The sequence below is a fragment of the Conger conger genome, chromosome 5 (assembly GCF_963514075.1).
Source record: "Conger conger chromosome 5, fConCon1.1, whole genome shotgun sequence".
In the NCBI taxonomy this organism is placed as follows: domain Eukaryota; kingdom Metazoa; phylum Chordata; class Actinopteri; order Anguilliformes; family Congridae; genus Conger; species Conger conger.
Genome location: NC_083764.1, coordinates 12104405 through 12124338, shown reverse-complemented (window position 1 = coordinate 12124338; position 19934 = coordinate 12104405). Strand labels below are relative to the sequence as shown.

The 19934-nt window shown below is 39.5% G+C and overlaps 4 protein-coding genes across 4 annotated transcripts in view; all 4 read left to right on the top strand.

Annotated features, from left to right (window-relative positions):
* The first annotated feature begins 188 nt into the window (after positions 1-188).
* Positions 189-1693, top strand: LOC133129317 (12-(S)-hydroxy-5,8,10,14-eicosatetraenoic acid receptor-like). The gene has a single exon (XM_061243306.1). It carries the CDS (start codon positions 339-341, stop codon positions 1368-1370), a length of 1032 nt encoding a protein of 343 aa, XP_061099290.1. The 5' UTR covers positions 189-338; the 3' UTR covers positions 1371-1693.
* A 2923-nt stretch (positions 1694-4616) lies between these two features.
* Positions 4617-7509, top strand: LOC133129617 (12-(S)-hydroxy-5,8,10,14-eicosatetraenoic acid receptor-like). The gene has a single exon (XM_061243827.1). The coding sequence runs from the start codon at positions 4697-4699 to the stop codon at positions 5645-5647; it is 951 nt and encodes a 316-aa protein (XP_061099811.1). The 5' UTR covers positions 4617-4696; the 3' UTR covers positions 5648-7509.
* Positions 7510-9195: 1686 nt separating this feature from the next.
* Positions 9196-11172, top strand: LOC133129559 (12-(S)-hydroxy-5,8,10,14-eicosatetraenoic acid receptor-like). Its single transcript, XM_061243731.1, has one exon. It carries the CDS (start codon positions 9461-9463, stop codon positions 10433-10435), a length of 975 nt encoding a protein of 324 aa, XP_061099715.1. The 5' UTR covers positions 9196-9460; the 3' UTR covers positions 10436-11172.
* A 7103-nt stretch (positions 11173-18275) lies between these two features.
* LOC133128246 (apolipoprotein(a)-like) overlaps positions 18276-19934 on the top strand; it is a 42220-nt gene continuing 40561 nt past the window's right edge. The window contains exon 1 of the mRNA XM_061241625.1: positions 18276-18388. Within this exon, the coding sequence (XP_061097609.1) occupies positions 18343-18388 (46 nt within the window). The 5' untranslated portion in view covers positions 18276-18342. The remainder of the gene's footprint in view (positions 18389-19934) is intronic.

Below are 19934 nucleotides of genomic sequence, written 5' to 3'. Positions count from 1 at the left end.
ATGAGTGAAACCTGGCTTAACGGAGGTGGAATGAAGTCAGACCGCTGTGGTGAGTAATCGTGTTTTTCTGGAGGAGTTTCACAGGATTGGCTGCTTATCTCCCCAGCTTGTGGCAGCTTGCCTCTCCAGGCATGGGAGGTACTCAGCCAACAAGTCTGAACAATTCACTCTGACGGCTGTGAGTCATTTATTACCCTTAGAGCAGCTCCGGCTCTCAGTAGAAAGCAGTTTGCAAACGGCGTCACACCTCCAATGTTTCTTCTCTTGCTGCATGCCCTTCTAAAGATCACAAGCCTGTGTTAACTGACTGAAGACGGCTGTATTTTCTGCTTCTGGATATGAGACAGCTCCTCAAAGAAACGAACGGCAGCATGGGGATCCACATTGAACCCAACTGCACAGCGGAGAACAAGCATTTGTATATCTTCTACTCCTCCGTGATGATAGTGGAGTTCATTTTGGCTCTGCCCCTCAATCTCACCGTTCTCTACCTCTTCATCTTCAAGCTCAAGTTCTGGAAGTCCAACAGCAACACGGTCTTCCTGTTCAACCTGGTTGTTGCCGACGTACTTCTGCTAATCTGCCTGCCTGTGAAAGCCTACCACTTTCAGAGGGGTGAGCGGCGCAGCGAGAATGGGTTCGTCTGCAAAGCAATGCTCTTCATGCTGTTCCTCAACCGAGGGGCCAGCATCGCCTTCCTGACCGTCATCTCCGTCGACCGCTACTTCAACGTGGTTCACCCGCAAAAGAAGAACTTCCTCAAAGCCCTGAAGAGATCACCGCGCATTTCGGTCCTCATCTGGTTGCTCCTGCTCCCCCTCACCATTCCCACTATGCTCAAGACCTTTGAGTGCTGCAACAGCCTCAATCGAGAAGGCGAGGAGGACAATATCACCGACACTTTGAGGGAGGTTGTGTTCTTTACGCAGATTCTCATCCCTTTCTTCATCCTGGTCTTCTGCACCGTGCAGGTTGTACAGAGGCTGAAGAGGAAGACTGTGGGGGACAGGACCAAGCTTCGCAGGGCCGTGTTTCTGGTCACCTCAGTTGTGCTGGTTTTTTCCATCTGCTTCTTGCCGTGTACTATATCCAGAATGGTACTGCTGATCATCAGAGTCAATGACTTTTCCAAAGAAGAAATAGCTGTTCAAGTATATGACGGACTCATGGTCTTCTCCTACTTGGACTGTTTGATGGACCCATTGGTGTACTGCTTCTGCAGCACAAACTTCAAAAAATTATATATCGCCAAATTCTTTCCTTTCTTAGCAAGCAAAGACGAGGGACAAACAGACAATAGTACACTGTCATCCGGGAACACTCCTACTCCAAAACGCACAAATACAATAAGACAAAATAATGTTATATAATCCAGTTGTAATGTAAGTAATTTTGTGTGTATTGAAATGATGGATGTTTTTTTAATGTTGCTGAATGACTACATAAATTTTAACCTTATTTTATAGCATATACATCTCCAAGGTAAAAACATACCATGAACAATACTCTGCTGGAAAACAAAGTACAGATGGCAGCACTGTAAAAGATGTTTGTCTTAACAAGTGTTGAGACAAATTCTTATCGCTTTCTCCCAAGTAGAAAATATTAGCTTGTTTCAAGTGACATTTTCTTACACCATTGGTAAATCTTAAAATTAGTCAAATATTTGTCTTATTTAGCAAAAAAAAGTTTTTTTTTTGCAGTGAACAGTCATTCATCTTTTTTCTTTTCTTTTTTTTTAACATTTCTTATTATCCTTGGTGTCAGGACTTAAGTGAATCTATATGAATTGTACTGATTCCACTTCTTGTCCAGACACTCTTGTCTGTTGTTTCAGAGCGAATCAGCTGTTTCACATAAACACTGCGGGGAGTAATGTTTGTCAATGTGACACATTAGTCTGATACTGGCACACTCACTGTGATTCACCTTCCCTCCTGTGACCGATGATGTCAGCCTGTTCCACAATACTAATTAATCCGCGGATTCCTAATCAGTGACCTTTAAATTATACCCGGACATTGTGGGTGGATTCAGAAGGAATTTTTCACACAGCAAGGAAGTAGGCGTGCCGACATTCCCACTGAAGATTCATTACGATGTTTTCCTTTTTTCTACTTTTGACAGGATTCTTGTATTAATATGTATGAGACATGATCAATGGAAAGAGACTGTAATATGTGCTTAAATATCTGCTGAACTGCTTCACAGTGCGATGCTTCGCTCACAGCTCATTAAGCAGTCGGTGGAGGTTTTTACCCGAGCGGCGACCTGTCGGAACAGGGCCGCCTTGCTCTGCCTCGGGGCGATACCCAGCCCCAGATGAAAGGGGGGCAGCAGAGTTCGGGGAAGTGGCAACACCCGCTTTGGAATTTGGATTATCACCCCCTACAGCGACTGCATCCCCCGCAGGAACCAGTGGAGCTGCCAGACCCGCCCACGGTGCTGAGAGTGCTGGTGTTAACATCAGTCCTGTGGGCAAAGAGAAGCAGGAACCATTCACAACATTAGCCAAAGACTACCATAATAGTATCTCCTCTTTTCTGTTGCTATTGCCGGTGACACTTTACAATAAGTTACATGGATTGGCATTAACTATTGCAGTTGTTAAAATTAATGAATTCATGTGCAAATACATGAATTAAGAATGAGATTAATGTTTCATCTGTTAGTGTATTTGTTATCTACCAACTAATGTATAATGACATTTATATTTATACATTAGCAAGCCAGATGATTATTAACATTGACAAATATATTAACAGTTTTCGTTCATTCCAATATGAATTGGCATTAACTAATGTAGTTCTTAACATGAATTAATAATGTACGAAAATATGAACACAGCCGCACAGATTCACTGCTCAGTAAAGTTTTACACACTTGCTTTTTGGAGATGAAATACACTGGCAATACTACATATTGAAAGAAGCAACATTAATCAAGATGCTGCAACATGTTACAAAACATGGGCAAATGCACAAATTACTGCAAATTTTAGATATTGCAATACATACTTATAGATACTGTATATACTGTATATGAATTTCTTTAATAAATATATTTTAAAAAGTGAAATATATTTAACATTGTATATATTTTTTACAAGTCTCCATGTGTACAATATATTGCAGCATGTTACATGGGTAAGGTTAATTGCACTCAGGTACTAATAGCCTAGGTATGGGGTATCCCGTTATCCTTAAGCCTTTATGGTACACATTATGAAATAGCACTTAAGAAAATCTATTTGTATGTTTTTTTTAGACCTTAAAATCAATTCAACACTGCATGTTTTCAAGTTTAACCTTTGACCTTTTTTTAAAAAGTAAAAATTTATAAATGACTTTGTCCCATAAGGGGTAACTTTTTCCCTCAAAAAGCCCCAATACATAAGGAAAGTAAATGCAAGTAATCACCTACTAAGTAGTCAGAATGTAATCACAAGTTCTATTTTTTTTATTTCATTGAATTAATTTTCAACTCCAAAAACAAGATAGCATTTTCTTTTTATGATTAACATGTTATAGAACATAGTACAGCAATAAGTAGTCATGAAAATGACTTGTCCCTTGCAGAGCACCCCAGCCACTGAGGTCTTATACCTATACTTAACAATTCCTTTCATGAAAGGTGATCTTGAGTCAATCTTCAACATATGCAAATTTGAGGATGGTGGCACACTTCTAACACCATATATGAACTTAACTGCATGAGCTATATTGTCCTTGTTAATCACCTGATTTATTAGAATAATTTTATGTGATTGGTGAGATGTTTCTAACCAAATATTTTTGCATAAACAAATGCCCGAGTGCAATACAGTATTCTGCTATACAGCAAATACATCTTGAGTCTGTCCATTTAACAAACACAACAGACATCTCAGAAACTGCTGATTATGGAGAGAATTGTGTGAGAAAACAAAAACCTCCAGTGAGCAGCGGTTCTGCAGGCAGAAACATGTTGTTAATGAGAGAGGTCAGAGCAGAAGGGCCAGACAGGAAGGTGACAGTAACACAAATAACCACACATTACAACAGTGGTATGCAGAAGAGCATCTCTGAATGCGTCAAACCTTGAAGTGGATAGGCTACAGCAGCAAAACAATTATCATAAATACCTAATAAAGTGCTCACTGAGTGTATGTTTTTGATTGGCCCAGTTTTCTGGGCAATGAAGGATTTCTAAGACATTTACACCAAGAATACAATCCCAAAGAATCAGTATGTTTATCAGTAATCTTTTTGCTTTTTTCAATTTTTTTTGTGTTGCAGAACTGCAAGCTTAGTTTTTGTTTGCTATGTTGTATCAGTACCTGGGCTTTTTGGTTTTGCATTTTATTTTTGTATTTGTGTTTTATTGTGTCAAGAAAGTACAAATATGTAATGTGATACACAACTGACACAATACAGCTTGTTTTTACATTTGGTTCAGAGTAGCATCTATATTTTAATACATATGCTACTTTATTATCTATACATACGCGCACACACACACACACACACACACGCACAAACATTTTACAGTATGTAGCCACTCCCTTTGGTTTCCTGTTCCTGTCATATAAGATAGCTCACCAAACAGGAGTTCCCCACACTTTCCACCATAGTTTATAAGCCTTAAGCTGCAAACTGGAAAGAGTTTAAAAAAATATCAATACTTTTGTAAATAAGGATCAGCACGGTATTCTGAGATGGAATTAACGCAGAACTGCACGATAGAAAATCATTCACTATATCAATTTTTCTCCTCTATCATGATTCTGGAGTTTGTACTAGCTCTGCCATTGAACATAACTGTTCTGTACATATTAATCTTTAAATTCAGGTTCTGGAGAGGCAATGATGTCTTCCTGCTTAACCTTGTTCTGGCAGACTTACTGCTTCTGATCTGTTTGCCAGTGAAATTGGCTGCCTACAAACAAGGCTTGAGACGGAGCAAAGAGAACATGGTCTGCAAGGCGATGCTCTTCATGCTGTTCCTCAACCGAGGGGCCAGCATCGCCTTCCTGACCGTCATCTCCGTCGACCGCTACTTCAACGTGGTTCACCCGCAAAAGAAGAACTTCCTCAAAGCCCTGAAGAGATCACCTCACATTTCGGTCCTCATCTGGTTGCTCCTGCTCCCCCTCACCATTCCCACAATGCTCAAGGCCTTTGAGTGCTGCAACAGCCACAATCGAGGCGAGGAGGACAATTTCACCGACACTTTGAGGGAGGTCGTGTTCTTCACGCAGATTCTCATCCCTTTCTTTATCCTGGTCTTCTGCACCGTGCAGGTTGTACGGAGGCTGAAGAGGAAGACTGTGGGGGACAGGACCAAGCTTCGCAGGGCTGTGTTTCTGGTCACCTCAGTTGTGCTGGTTTTTTCCTTCTGCTTCTTGCCGTGCGCCATATCTAGAATGGTGCTACTGATCTTCAGAGTCCAAGAAATGTTTGACGAAGAAACGACAGCCGTTCAAGTATTCGACGGGCTCATGGTCTTCTCCTACATGGACTGTCTGCTGGACCCTCTGGTGTACTGCTTCTGCAGTGCACGTTTCAAGAAACTGTACATATCAAACATCTGCCCATTTCTGCTGCCCAAGAAAAAACCCAAACCTGAGACATCGCAGACAGCAGAAACACACTGTGAAAGGAGCTAGACAAAGGAATGTCACTCTTTGGAATTTCTGGAACTTTTTGAGCTGGAACAGTGTGCTAAATTTATATCTTACATTGTTTCAAATGCTGTATGTATTCCCTCATTTTATGTTTATTTCCATTGAACATTGGTATGGAACTGTTTTGCTACTGTTAACTAAGAGTAAAGTAAAAGTAAGTTAACTCTCACTTTTTATATGATCTTATTACATGATAAAATACTCAATGCACAAGTATATTAATTGAAAGGCATTCTCTGGGCAAACATATTCATGAAAATATATCATTTTAAAGCTTGTTTCTAGAACAAAGTGTTTTACTGTACATCAAGAAAGTAACATAACCTCAAGAAAGAAACAGTAGCATGCTGGTCTGTAACATCTACGTTCAGCAACTATACAGAAGACACCTGACCTCCTAAAAAGTAGTGTGTGATGGCAGATAAACAATTTCATAATTTAATTTCTAAAATGTAGGTAGCCGAGGGCCAGGTTGACTAGTTTTAGCACATGCTTTTGCACACACAAACCACTATCTATACCAATGAATTAATAAGCATTGGTGTCGCTGGAACTTAGCCGATATGTTTCGCACAATCTTTATTACAATTGTGTTCAAGAAAATAGCAGTACAACATCAGTAACCAGTAGCCACTGTTATTAGTAGTAGTGATATTTCTGCATGGCAAATACTTTACTTGTAGATGTAGTAGTGTAATAGAAAAACAAGAGACCCAACTGTCATGGCATGCATGCTGCTTGTTCTGAGTAATTGAGTTATTCATTGAAAGGGGCCTGTTCAAAATCATAGCAGTGTGGAGTTTAATTAGAGAATTAATTCATTCTGTGAAAAAACAGGTGTCATCAATTGTCCTTTATTAAGGTAGAAGGGAAGTAAATGTTTCACACATTGTTATAAAATATATTTCCTTCTTAATTGCTAAGTAAAATGGGCCATTCCAAACCTTTTTCAGAGGAATCAACATTTGATTACAAACTTGATTGGAGAGGGGAAACCGTGTAAAGATGTGCAGCAAATTATAGGATGCTCAGCTAAAATGATCTGAAATGCTTTAAAATGGCAACAAAAACCAGAAACAAGCGGAAGAAAATGAGCAACTACTGTTAAAACGGATGAAAGAATAGTCAGAATGGCAAAGATTCAGCCATTCATCAGCTCCAGAAAGATCAAAGATGATCTACAATTACCTGCAAGTGCTGTCAGAAAACATTTGTCAGAAAACATTTGATCGAAGCTAAGCTATCAGCAAGAAGCGCCCGTAAAGCACCATTGTTGAAAAAAGGGCATGTGCAGGATCGATTAAAATTTGCCAAAGAACACATCAATTGGCCCAAAGAGAAATGGCATAACATTCTGTGGAGAGTAAAATCGTTCTTTTCGGGTCTAGTGGTCGTTGACAGTACATCAGATGACCCTTGGGTACTGAATTCAAGCCACAGTACACTGTGAAGACAGTGAAGCATGGTGGCGCAAAAATCATGGTATGGGGATGTTTTTCATACTACGGTGTTGGGTTTGTATACCAGGGATCATGGATCAGTTGGAATGCATCAAAATACTTGAAGAGCTTATGCTGCCGTATGCCAAAGAGGAAATGTCCCTGAAATTGGTGTTTTACAAAGACAAAGACTGCAAACGCATGAGTAAGCAAGCAACATCTTGGTTCCAGACAAAAATGATTGAAGTATTGGAGTGGTCAGCTCAATCCCCTGACCTCAACCCCATTGAAAACTTGTGGGGTGATTAAAAATGCAGTTTCTGAAGTAAAACCCAAAAATTCACAGGAACTGGTGAGTGTAGTTTATTCATCCTGGGCTGAAATGCCTATTTCTAGGTACCAGAATTTGGTTGACTCAATGCAACACAGATGCGCAGCAGTTATCAAAAACAATGGTTATGCAACTAAATATTAGTTCAGTAATTTAAAGTGAAGTTAAATCTTGAAAAATGTCTGCAATTTATGCAGTTTGAAGAGAGTTAGAAGAGAAAAATGTTGACACTGCCATTTAAAAAAAAAAACAGATTAATATTCCTTTTTTTTGCTAACTGTAGCTAATGCTTTGATTTGGAATTGAATGTGTAATGTTTCCACAACATTAGAAATTTTGAAAAAAAAGCTATTAAAAAATATTTGCACTTCATTAACATACTCTATTTATTTGAACACAACTGTAAATCCAGCTTTAATATGTTTATGAACTCTAGAAAAGTAAAGGCATGTCATGGTAACTCCCATACACACATACAACAATGTGGTCTGCTCAGTGGTTTAGTGGGCCTAAATAACTAATGTGCCCTATACTGAAGTACTTTTACATATTATCTAATGTGATGTTGTGGGATGTATGCCGAGTACACAGTAGAATATACTTATTTAGCCTTTTTTTTTGCTATGAGGTATCAGAATTGAAGCTGTGACATAGCGCCATACTGGGGGAGCACTGGGGGAGTTTAACAAGAAATAAACTCCAGGGCTAATAATTTATGTTTTCTAGTATGTGGATATTCTCTATTCTCTCGTGTGACTATGTTCATGTACCTTCCACTCTAACTTTATTTACTGTTTTTCATCCAGTGAAGATAAGACAACCTGGACAGCAGATATTTACTTTGCAAACACCGTGACATTAAGCTGGGTGACAGCATATCTATCAATCATGGTGTGATATGCAGCACTTTATCTGTCTCTCATCAGCCTGACCACCAAACCCAACTCACGAACTGAAAGGTCTTGTTGATAGCGTGATCTGGCATTATCGCAATCATCTTGGTTTCCAACTCCAATGAGTAATTTATTTAGCTCGCTTGAACTCAGATTTAGATTATCACACTACCCAAAGTAGCAGTAGCACTGCAACTAAATGCATAAAGGCATGCAGACATGGTGACAGTAACGCAAATAACAACACATTACAGCGGTGATATGCAGAAGAGCATCTCTGAACACACAACGCGTCAAACCAAGTGAATAAGCTACAGCAGCAAATGACCAATAAGTCTAATAAATACCTAATAAAGTGCTCACTGAGTGTAGATACTGTAAGTTAACCCAAACAGCCATCCCCAGATGTAGGATAATGGTATAAAGTATCATGTAAATACTCAGAGAATCAGTAAATGTGATGAAATTCTTTAATTTCTTGACAGTATTGCAACATATTCTACAGAAAAGCATGAAGATGAAGCTTTTAAATGAGCTTTGCAGTAGCTTTTCCCAAGATATAGAAACTAAAGGTATATGTATATTAACTGGAAACGTTACACGACACACATTTCCACACAATGTGTTTACATACTCTTTTTTTGTGTGGAGGCTTTCCATTAAACGTTCTCAATACAGTACAGAGGTGTCCTTATTGCGGGTCCCAGAGAAGTGTGACATATTTATTTAATGAAGCAATAAACTGATTTCATAACCCTGAGAAATAGTGACTTCCCACACCACAGGTCTATTACAACATATTCTCAGTAATTTCAGATCTTTGTTTGGACAGACTGTGTTCGTGCTTTCAATCATCCGGTAACCTAACAAACCAGTTTTGCTTCCTGATCAGCAAGGTCAATTTAAAAAACGCATTTAAAATGACAGCGTGAAATGCTAATGAGATGGGCATGATCTCATTTCTCATTTAAAATTAAAGTATAAGTATACATAGTTATCTTGGCCATTATAAGTTGTCACGGATATGCAACGATTGCATCAACAAACCGCACTGCAACCAGCTGCATGCCCTTCTAAAGATCACAAGCCTGTGTTAACTGACTGAAGACGGCTGTATTTTCTGCTTCTGGATATGACACAGCTCCTCAAAGAAATGATCGCCAGCATGGGGACCCATATTGAACCCAACTGCACAGCGGAGAACAAGCATTTGTACATCTTCTACTCCTCCGTGATGATAGTGGAGTTTATTTTGGCTCTGCCCCTCAATCTCACCGTTCTCTACCTCTTCATCTTCAAGCTCAAGTTCTGGAAGTCCAACAGCAACACGGTCTTCCTGTTCAACCTGGTCGTGGCCGACGTACTTCTGCTAATCTGCCTGCCTGTGAAAGCCTACCACTTTCAGATGGGTGAGCGGCGCAGCAAGAATGGGTTCGTCTGCAAGGCGATGCTCTTCATGCTGTTCCTCAACCGAGGGGCCAGCATCGCCTTCCTGACCGTCATCTCCGTCGACCGCTACTTCAACGTGGTTCACCCGCAAAAGAAGAACTTCCTCAAAGCCCTGAAGAGATCACCTCACATTTCGGTCCTCATCTGGTTGCTCCTGCTCCCCCTCACCATTCCCACTATGCTCAAGACCTTTGAGTGCTGCAACAGCCTCAATCGAGAAGGCGAGGAGGACAATATCACCGACACTTTGAGGGAGGTTGTGTTCTTTACGCAGATTCTCATCCCTTTCTTCATCCTGGTCTTCTGCACCGTGCAGGTTGTACAGAGGCTGAAGAGGAAGACTGTGGGGGACAGGACCAAGCTTCGCAGGGCCGTGTTTCTGGTCACCTCAGTTGTGCTGGTTTTCTCCATCTGCTTCTTGCCGTGTACTATATCCAGAATGGTGGTGCTGATCTTCAGAGTCAATGACTTTTCCAAAGAAGAAATAGCTGTTCAAGTATATGACGGACTCATGGTCTTCTCCTACTTGGACTGTCTGTTGGACCCATTGGTGTACTGCTTCAGCTGCACAAACTTCAAAGAATTATATATCACCAAATTCTTTCCTTTCTTAGCAAGCAAAGACGAGGGACAACAAAGAGACAGTAGTAGACTGTGATCAGGGAATACACCAAAATGCACAAATACAATAAGACAAAATAATCTTATACAATCCAGTTGTAATGTAAGTAATGTAATTTTGTGTGTATCAAAATTATGGATGTAAAACGCATGTTTTTTCGGAGTCCAAGATATGTTCGACAAAGAAACGGCAGCTATTCAAATATTAAACAGGCTCATGGTCTTCTCCTACATGGACTGTCTGCTGGACCCTCTGGTGTACTGCTTCTACAGTGCACGTTTCAAGAAACTGTACATATCAAACATCTGCCCATTTCTGCTGCCCAAGAAAAAACCCAAAACCCAAAACCCTAATCGCCGACAGCAGAAACACACTGTGCAAGGAGCTAGACAAAGGAATGTCACTCTTTGGACTTTCTGGAACTTGTACTTTTTGAGCTGGAACAATGTGCTACATTTATATCTTACATTGTTTCAAATGCTGTATGTATTTCCTCATTTTATGTTTATTTTCATTGAACATTGGTACGGAACTGTTTTGCTACAGTTAATTGAGAGTAAAGTACAAGTAAATTAACTCACTTGAGATTTTAGATCAGTTTTGTATACTTTTTTATATGATCTTATTACATGATAAAATCAATGCACAGCATTTCATGACAAATATATTCATCGGAAGGCATTCTTTGGGCAAACAAATTCATGAAAATATATGACTTTAAAGCTTGTTTCTAGAACAAAGTATTTTACTGTACATCAATAAAGTAACATAACATCAAGAAAGAAACAGTAGCATGCTGGTCTGTAACATCTACTGTCAGCAACTTTACAGAAGATACCTGACGTCCTAAAAAGTAGTGTGTGATGGCAGATAAACAATTTCATAATTTAATTTCCAAAATATAGGTAGCCGAGGGCTAGGTTGACTGGTTTTAGCACATGCTTTTGCACACGCAAACCACTGTCTATAGCAATGAATTAATAAGAAGCGTTCGTTTCGCTGGAACTTAGCCTATACATTTTGCACGACCTTTATTAAATCCTGCTTTAATATGTTCATGAACTGTAGTAAAGTAAAGGCACATCATGGTAACTCACATACACACATATAACAATGTGGCCTGCTCAGTGGTTTAGTGGGCCTAAATAACTAATATGGCCTTTTTGCTATGAGGTATCAAAATTGAAGCTGTGACATAACTCCATATTGGGGGAGCACTGGGGGAGTTTAACAGGAAATACATTTCAGGGCTAATAATTTATGTTTTATAGTGTGTGGGTATTCTCTATTCTCTCGTATGACTACGGTCATGTACCTTCCACCTTCCATCCGCACAGCCGTTGGGCCCTTGAGCAAGACCCTTAACCCTGCGTTGCTCTGGGGGAGGATTGTCTCCTGCTTAGTCTAATCAACTGTACGTCGCTCTGGATAAGAGCGTCTGCCAAATGCCAATAATGTAATGTAATGTAATACTGTTCATACAGTGAAGATAAAAGACAACCTGGACAGCGGATATTTACTTTGCAAACACCGTGACATTAAGCTGGGTGACATCATATCTATCAATCATGGAGTGATATGCAACACTTTATCCGTCTCTCATCAGCCTGACCACCAAACCCAACTCACGAACTGAAAGGTCTTGTTGATAGCATGATCTGGCATTATCGCAATCATCTTGGTTTCCAACTTCAATGACTAATTTATTTAGCACTTTAACTCAGATTTAGATTATCACACTACCCAAAGTAGCAGTAGCACTGCAACTAAATGCATAAAGGCATGCAGACATGGTGACAGTAACACAAATAACAACACATTCCATTGCATTTCTTCAAAACGTTTCCTTATTGCAGGCTGCAGACTTCCCACACCACAGGTCTATTACAAAATATTCTCAGTAATATTCTCAGCAAGGCTCGAGTGTTTGGACAGACTGTGTTCTTCCTTCCAATCATCCAGTAACCTAACAAACCAGTTTTACTTCCTGATTTCAAAACGCATCGACAATGGCAGCGTGAAATCCGAAGGAGATGGGTGTGATCTCATTTCTCATTTCAAATTGAAGTATAAGTATACATAGTTATGTCGGGCATTATAAGATATCACAGATATGCAATGATTGCATCAACTTACTGCACTGTAACTAAACAGAACTCACCTGGATTCATCAGAGTGAGAAGTCTGTTCTGTTCCTGGACCACTCTTTGGAGAAGGTCTACATGCTGCTGCACCAACAGGTCCTGTTGCCCGGAGCTCTGCACCAAAACAAAAAATAAAAGGAGAGAAAGAAAAAGAAAGAAGCATAGTCCAAAGACATGCAGGTTAGGGACTACAGATGAAAATTAGCTAATTAGCTAACTCTGGCACATTTACATTGATGTGGAAACTGACAATGTTGATTAATGTGTACAAGGCCCCAGGGATCAACGGTAACAAGGACATAGCTGACATATTTTCACTGTGCAATAATATGTACTTCAAATGTGACGTACACACCAGGCTGGCTACCGTCAACATTTTGTTGAACGGGGCAAATCCATTTTTATAGGACAAACAATCGAAAAGGTGTAATTAGTAATTTTGTCAAGCGTGACAAACTTTCCCGGAGAGTTAATGGCATTTATGGAAGAACAGGGAGTATGCCGCTGATTGCAATCTCATGTCTATATACAGCAGGTACGGTAGAAGAGCAGGCATAGTGAAGCCCGCTTTTACATAATAGCAAGTCATAGGACATTTCGGTGTTTTGCTGCCACCTGGTGTATGACGCTGATTATAAAATAATTTATGCCAGGGGTGTCCAATCTTATCCAGAAAGGTTGTTGTTGTGTGTGCAGGTTGTTGTTTTAGCACAGGACTAAGACAGCTGATTCTACTCATCAAAGTCTTGATTAAAGACCACAATTAGTTAATTAGTATAATCAGGTGTGTTACTGCTGGGTTAAAACAAAAACCTGCACCCACGCCGGCCCTTTTAGGATAAGATTGGACACCACTGATTTATGCACACAGCAGGTACTGTAGAAGGTCTTAGCAAAACTCACTTTTATATAAAAGCAAATAATATTCAGCCCCTCTGAAGGAAAGGGAGAGTCATATGACATTTTGGTGTAGAACTATTATAGCTACAATTTTACAGACGAAAAGTGGCAATTACTGATTAAAAGGAGTTCTATCGCTGTTTGACCCTACTGACCTGCAGCAGTGCTGTCTGCAGCCTTGTATGTTGGAAAGACGGGCTGTCTCTGACCACCACTTGTGTCCGCTGACCCTGGTCCACGGGGCCTAAATAAGGCAAAGGGAGTGGCCTTGTGCTGGGATTACTTTCCTGAGGATCCGGTGGAAGCTTCTGGTTTTCCATGCCACAAGCTGAAATGCCCTGAAAATACGGGCTGGCGTTGCTTCTCAAACAATTGTCCATAGAAGCCAGCAGGGGTTGGATGTCCCCGATTCTGCTGTCCGAACGAGGTTCTGATTCAGACGGGACAATAATGGCAGTCCATTGTCTTGAGCAACTTTTATCGTGCGGTATTTCCGCAGACATTATTTGTTAATGTGTGGATGGGAGGGTCGGGGGATGACGGGAGGTTGTAACTGCAGCCTCATTTATGCCGACTGAACATCGAAGCAATCTTCATCCCTCCTGTCTACATCATGCCACCAAGAGTTTACTGCAAAGAGTAGAGGCTTGCTTGTTTTGGAAGTCGACACACAAAATATCGAACTTGAATTTTGACACAGAGTATGTTGCAATAATTTGTGACATTCTTGCAACATACACAATTATTTAACTAAAAACTTGTCTTTTAGTTAATTGCTTGTTTATGTTCCAAGTTTTCACACACAGAACCACATTGAAATCGTGCAATGCGACTGCAACAATACCAAGGTTACTGTATAATAATATTAATAATTAATAGAATAAAAGGCTACTTACGGAATACACGGTTGATTGTAGCTAACTGTGAATTATCATCTTGGTCGCTAAAGTGCCTGAATATTTGTTTAAATAAGCGTGGCCTATTTGTGTTATTTACAATAATTCGATAGTAATATAAACATGCTGAATTAAAATATCGCTTGCAGAACAAGCCTTACCTTTGCATTTCGCTTAACGGATTACCGAATTATTAGTTCATGTTTACATGTTTCCACAGTTTCCAAACGCCAGTGCCCTGGAACGCACAGCGTTTCATCCGTCGTTATTAGTTACAGTAACTGCAAACAATTCATGAGTCATGTGCTTGTTAAAATTGCAGATTTATTATCTGCTGTTTTATTACTTTCTCCTTGCTATAAACTTTGTATATTTCTGAGTGGTGTATCATCGGCGGAGTTATTTTTAAAGTTTCTCAAATTACACGCAATACTTTGGAATCTGAAACGCAGATAGCATAAGTGTTTTGCAACAATAAGTCTAGTAGCGCCAATAGGTACCAGTTTAGGCGGCATCACACTTGCGAACCAAATCACATTCCAGGCTTGATCGGACATTTCCCGGATGTGACCGCAGCATACAGTCAGGTCCATAAATATTGGGACATCGACACAATTCTCCTATTTTTGGCTCTATCCACCACCGCAATGGATTTGAAATGAAACGAACAAGATATGCTTTAACTGCAGACTTTCAGCTTTAATTTGAGGGTATTTACATCCAAATCAGGTGAACGGTGTAGGAATTGTATATGTGCCTCCCACTTTTTAAGGGACCAAAAGTAATGGGACAATTGGCTGCTCAGCAGTTCCATGGCCTGGTGTGTGTTATTCCCTCATTATCTCATTTACAAGGAGCAGATAAAAGGTCTAGAGTTCATTTCAAGTGTGCTATTTGCATTTGGAATCTGTTGCTTTCAACTCTCAATATGAGATCCAAGGGGCTGTCACTATCAGTGAAGCAAACCATCATTAGGCTGAAAAATCAAAACAAACCCATCAGAGAGATAGCAAAAATATTAGGCCAAATCAACTGTTTGGAACATTCTTAAAAAGAAAGAACGCACCGGTGAGCTCAGCAACACCAAAAGACCCGGAAGACCGCGGAAAACAACTGTGGTGGATGACAGAAGAATTATTTCCCTGTTGAAGAAAAACCCCTTCACAACAGTTGGCCAGATCAAGAACTCCAGGAGGTAGGTGTATGTGTGTCAAAGTCAACAATCAAGAGAAAACTTCACCAGAGTGAATACAGAGGGTTCACCACAAGATGTAAACCATTGGTGAGCCTCAAAAACAGGAAGACCAGATTAGAGTTTGCCTCTAAAAAAGCCTTTACAGTTCTGGAACAACATCCTATGGACAGATGAGACAAAGATCAACTTGTACTAGAATGATGGGAAGAGAAGAGTATGGAGAAGGAAAGGAACTGCTCATGATCCAAAACATACCACCTCATCAGTGAAGCATGGTGGTGGTAGTGTCATGGCGTGGGCATGTATGGCTGCCAATGGAACTGGTTCCCTTGTATTTATTGATGATGTGACTGCTGACAAAAGCAGCAGGATGAATTCTGAAGTGTTTCGGGCAATATTATCTGCTCATATTCAGCCAAATGCTTCAGAACTCATTGGACGGCACTTCACAGTGCAGATGGACAATGACCCGAAGCATACTGCGAAAGCAACCAAAGAGTTTTTTAAGGCAAAGTCAATCACCTGACCTGAATCCGATTGAACGTGCATTTAACTTGCTGAAGACTAAACTGAAGGGAAAATGCCCCAAGAACAAGCAGAAACTGAAGACAGTTGCAGTAGAGGCCTGGCAGAGCATCACCAGGGATGAAACCCAGCATCTGGTGATGTCTATGCGTTCCAGACTTCAGGCTGTAATTGACTGCAAAGGATTTGCAACCAAGTATTAAAAAGTGAAAGTTTGATTTATGATTGGTAGTTTGTCCCATTACTTTTGGTCCCTTAAAAAGTGGGAGGCACATATGTACACACTCCTGTGTTTTCGGATTTTTGTGTATTCGTGTATTTACAGGAATTAAGTTCAGCTGTGTGTGTGTGTGTGTGTATCTGTGTGTATGGGGGGGGGGGCACATATGTACACACTCCTGTGTTGTCGGATTTTCGTGTATTTTAATTTGTCTTCATGGTATAACAGTGAAAAACTGAAGGGAAAATGTCCCAAGAACAAGCAGGAACTGAAGACAGTTGCAGTAGAGGCCTGGCAGAGCATTACCAGGGATGAAACCCAGCATCTGGTGATGTCTATGCCTTCCAGTCTTCAGGCTGTAATTGACTGCAAAGGATTTGCAACCAAATATTAAAAAGTGAAAGTTTGATTTATGATTGGTAGTTTGTCCCATTACTTTTGGTCCCTTAAAAAGTGGGAGGCACAGATACAAACTGTCGTAATTCCTACACTGTTCACCTGATTTGGATGAAAATACCCTCAAATTAAAGCTGAAAGTCTGCAGTTTGTTTCATTTCAAATCCATTGTGGTGGTGTATAGAGCCAAAAAGATGAGAATTGTGTCGATGTCCCAATATTTATGGACCTGACTGTATATTCTTCTCCAGATTACAGTTTGCTGAAGTGAAGTCTATCTGAACAAGATAGAAAATGTAAATGTCCTGTTTGGTGAAGTGTCAATATATGATTCCTGTAGAGTAGCACCTTAAATCAATGAGCACAGACCATTTGTGTCAGTGTTTTTCTTTTGAGTGACATATATGTGTTGCTAACCATAAATATTATCACTGATGAGCAGTTTGATTACGTCATCAGTAGGCCTTGAATCACAGAGCCTTGCAGTGTTGGCAGAAAGATCTCATCACCAGCAAACCACTTACAATGCAACAATGGACCGGGACCAAAGTACAACATAGTGGCTTTCCTTAAAGCCTCATAACTTTGTTGAAGTACTTATTGGGCATTCTGTAAATGCTGACTTTTTTCACTGCTAAGCTACAATAGTCTCCAACAGTGTATGATTCTACTGGTTACCCAAACAAGAACAATGATTATTGGAAGGTACCATGTCAATCAAACAACCTAACCCTTTTTGTTGAAAACTCATTTTATTGAAATGGCAGTGGCCTACTTGTTTTAAAGTTGCACTTCTGTTAGGCAAGTAGGTCCTCTACTGGTTTTACATGGAATAGCTCTAATTTGCTTTCTGATGTTAAGAACATTTTTCCAAACTTTGGACTGCATTTTTGTACATTCTACACTTGTAGATTTCCCAGCCTTTGGCACTATACAACCTGCCCATATATTTGACTTGTCTTTGACTTGTCTTTAAAATGTTTTTGACTTTTAAATATCCTGAAATCATTATTTTAATTGGTAATATTTAAGTACGCCTCTGTGTAAAATATTTCTAGTTTATCACAAAATAATTCAGAGGATTTTAGCTCACATTCTACTAAAAAAAACTCAAGATCAGTCTGCTTTGTAAATTGTATAATGTTGCTGTGTTAGCAAAGGAGATATTAGTCTTTTCAGTTAAATATTAAACGTTCAATGTTGACTTGAGACACAGAACAAACAATCTTTTTCTAGTAAATTGTTCATTTATTTAGTAAATCTGCTGAATTGTAAATTATAAATCCAAATTGTAGCATTAATTTGAGATAACAAGAGTAATCTCCTACAGGAATTAAGTTCAGCTGTGTGTGTGTGTGTGTATGGGGGGGGGCACATATGTACACACTCCTGTGTTGTCGGATTTGTGTGTATTTTAATTTGTGTTCATGGTATAACAGTGATAAACTCCACCAATTAGCTTACAGATAAGATACCATAAGTGATGGGTCTAAAATTAAGGGCATTTATAAAACCAAGTTTGACCTCTGCTCTCTGTCCTTGTTAGGACAATGATTGACTGATGACTGGTGTCCATCTCCTTATTTGCCTGACTGTCTGGACTAACAAAAGCACATAACACAGTACAGGAAGGCTGTAAGCTCTGCCCTGCCTGCCAGTGGCACATCATGAAACTCTACATAAGTCTCCTACTCTGCAACCTCCTATCTGCTGGTGAGTACACTTTGGCCTGTAAAGAATCTAATTACACTGACATCAAAGTGGGCTTGAAGGCACTAATGACAATTGAACCCACTGTGGACAAATTAATTAAGATGGCTTACTTTTTTAATGTTTATCCTTTGATTATGCAATATGTGTATTGCATTCTCCATTATATGATGTACATTAATTACATGTGAAAGAATTGCCAAATTATAATTATAATATAATTTTGTTTGTATTTCTCATTTTTATATTGATTTGTTGAATAGTGTTGACTATTCTTGTTTCAATGACAGCTCTCTCTTTGTAACCCAACTGAAATAATCGAAATACGAAGTGCTTCAGAAGTGCTTTCCATTATGAAGGATGCGTCCTTAAATTCTGAATCAATGTATTAATTTGTGTGGATTTGTGTGTACAACCAACCTAAAAAAGAATATTCCAGAATGTTAGGTATTATTCCCGGCACATTTACTCATTTTCCTGCATGTCCCTTGACCGTTATTTTTCTCTCAATCAACAATAAGAGCTCTAGAATGTTTTGTTATATCAGTCAAAAAAGGATTTGAATCTTGTATGGAGACTCCCCTTCATTTAGTCTGGAAATTTTGTTTACAGTGTTCAATAAATGTGAAATTTCATGCTGACATTATGAAAACACTTCAGCACTGCATTTTGCATTTTATTTTTATAGACCAACATAATCTATCACCATTCGTTTGATAATGACATGAGAAGTTTAAAATGAGCATCCAGTATGTACCAACTATATCAATAATTTTGTTAATGGTCGGATGATTATATTCAAGACCAGAAAGTGTATGGAGTATGCATGGACTGCTTTTCTGACTCCTGAACAGCCCTCTTTTGGAGTGATAAATATATGCTACAAATATGTGTAAATTATACTATGAGTAGTATAATTTATGTCCAACTGGGTATCTGCTCTTGACTCCTTTTTGTGTTTAGTTTTGTTTTGTTTTGGGAAAAGTTTAAATGAGTTGACAATTTGAAAGATCACATTAAACCGCGTGTACTCCGACATACACACTGCATTGGAGCAATGACCCACGAAACCCTTGCCTTGTTGCCTTGTTGACAATAGCGTGGTTAGAAGGAGAGGCACGGTCTTGTATGAAAAGAAAGGTGAGTCGGCACATAATGGACAGGCTCTGTACATTACATTACATTACATTAATGGCATTTGGCAGACAGTCTTATCCAGAGCGATGTACAACAAAGTACATACCCGTAACCAGGGATAAGTGCACTGAGAGACCCTAGAGGGAAGTACAAATTCAACTTCTACCTGCACAACAAAGATAAGGACCAGGGCCTATTTGAAAAAAATTTTTTTAAACAAACAAACAAACAAACAAACAAACAGACAAACAAAGCAAAAGTATGACCAAACCCCTTAACTAGCCAAACACTGCTTACCTAGCCAAACTAAAAATACTGATACACAAAAAAGTAAATCACAGAAAGACAACAATTAAGGTTCACAGGGAGGTAGGGAGGGATGGGGAGAGGTGCTGCTTGAAGAGGTGCGTCT

Excerpts from the sequence above, each read along its gene's own strand:
- LOC133129317 (XM_061243306.1), top strand. The coding sequence starts at position 339 with ATGAGACAGCTCCTCAAAGAAACGAACGGCAGCATGGGGATCCACATT.
- LOC133129559 (XM_061243731.1), top strand. The coding sequence starts at position 9,461 with ATGACACAGCTCCTCAAAGAAATGATCGCCAGCATGGGGACCCATATT.
- LOC133129617 (XM_061243827.1), top strand. The coding sequence starts at position 4,697 with ATGGAATTAACGCAGAACTGCACGATAGAAAATCATTCACTATATCAA.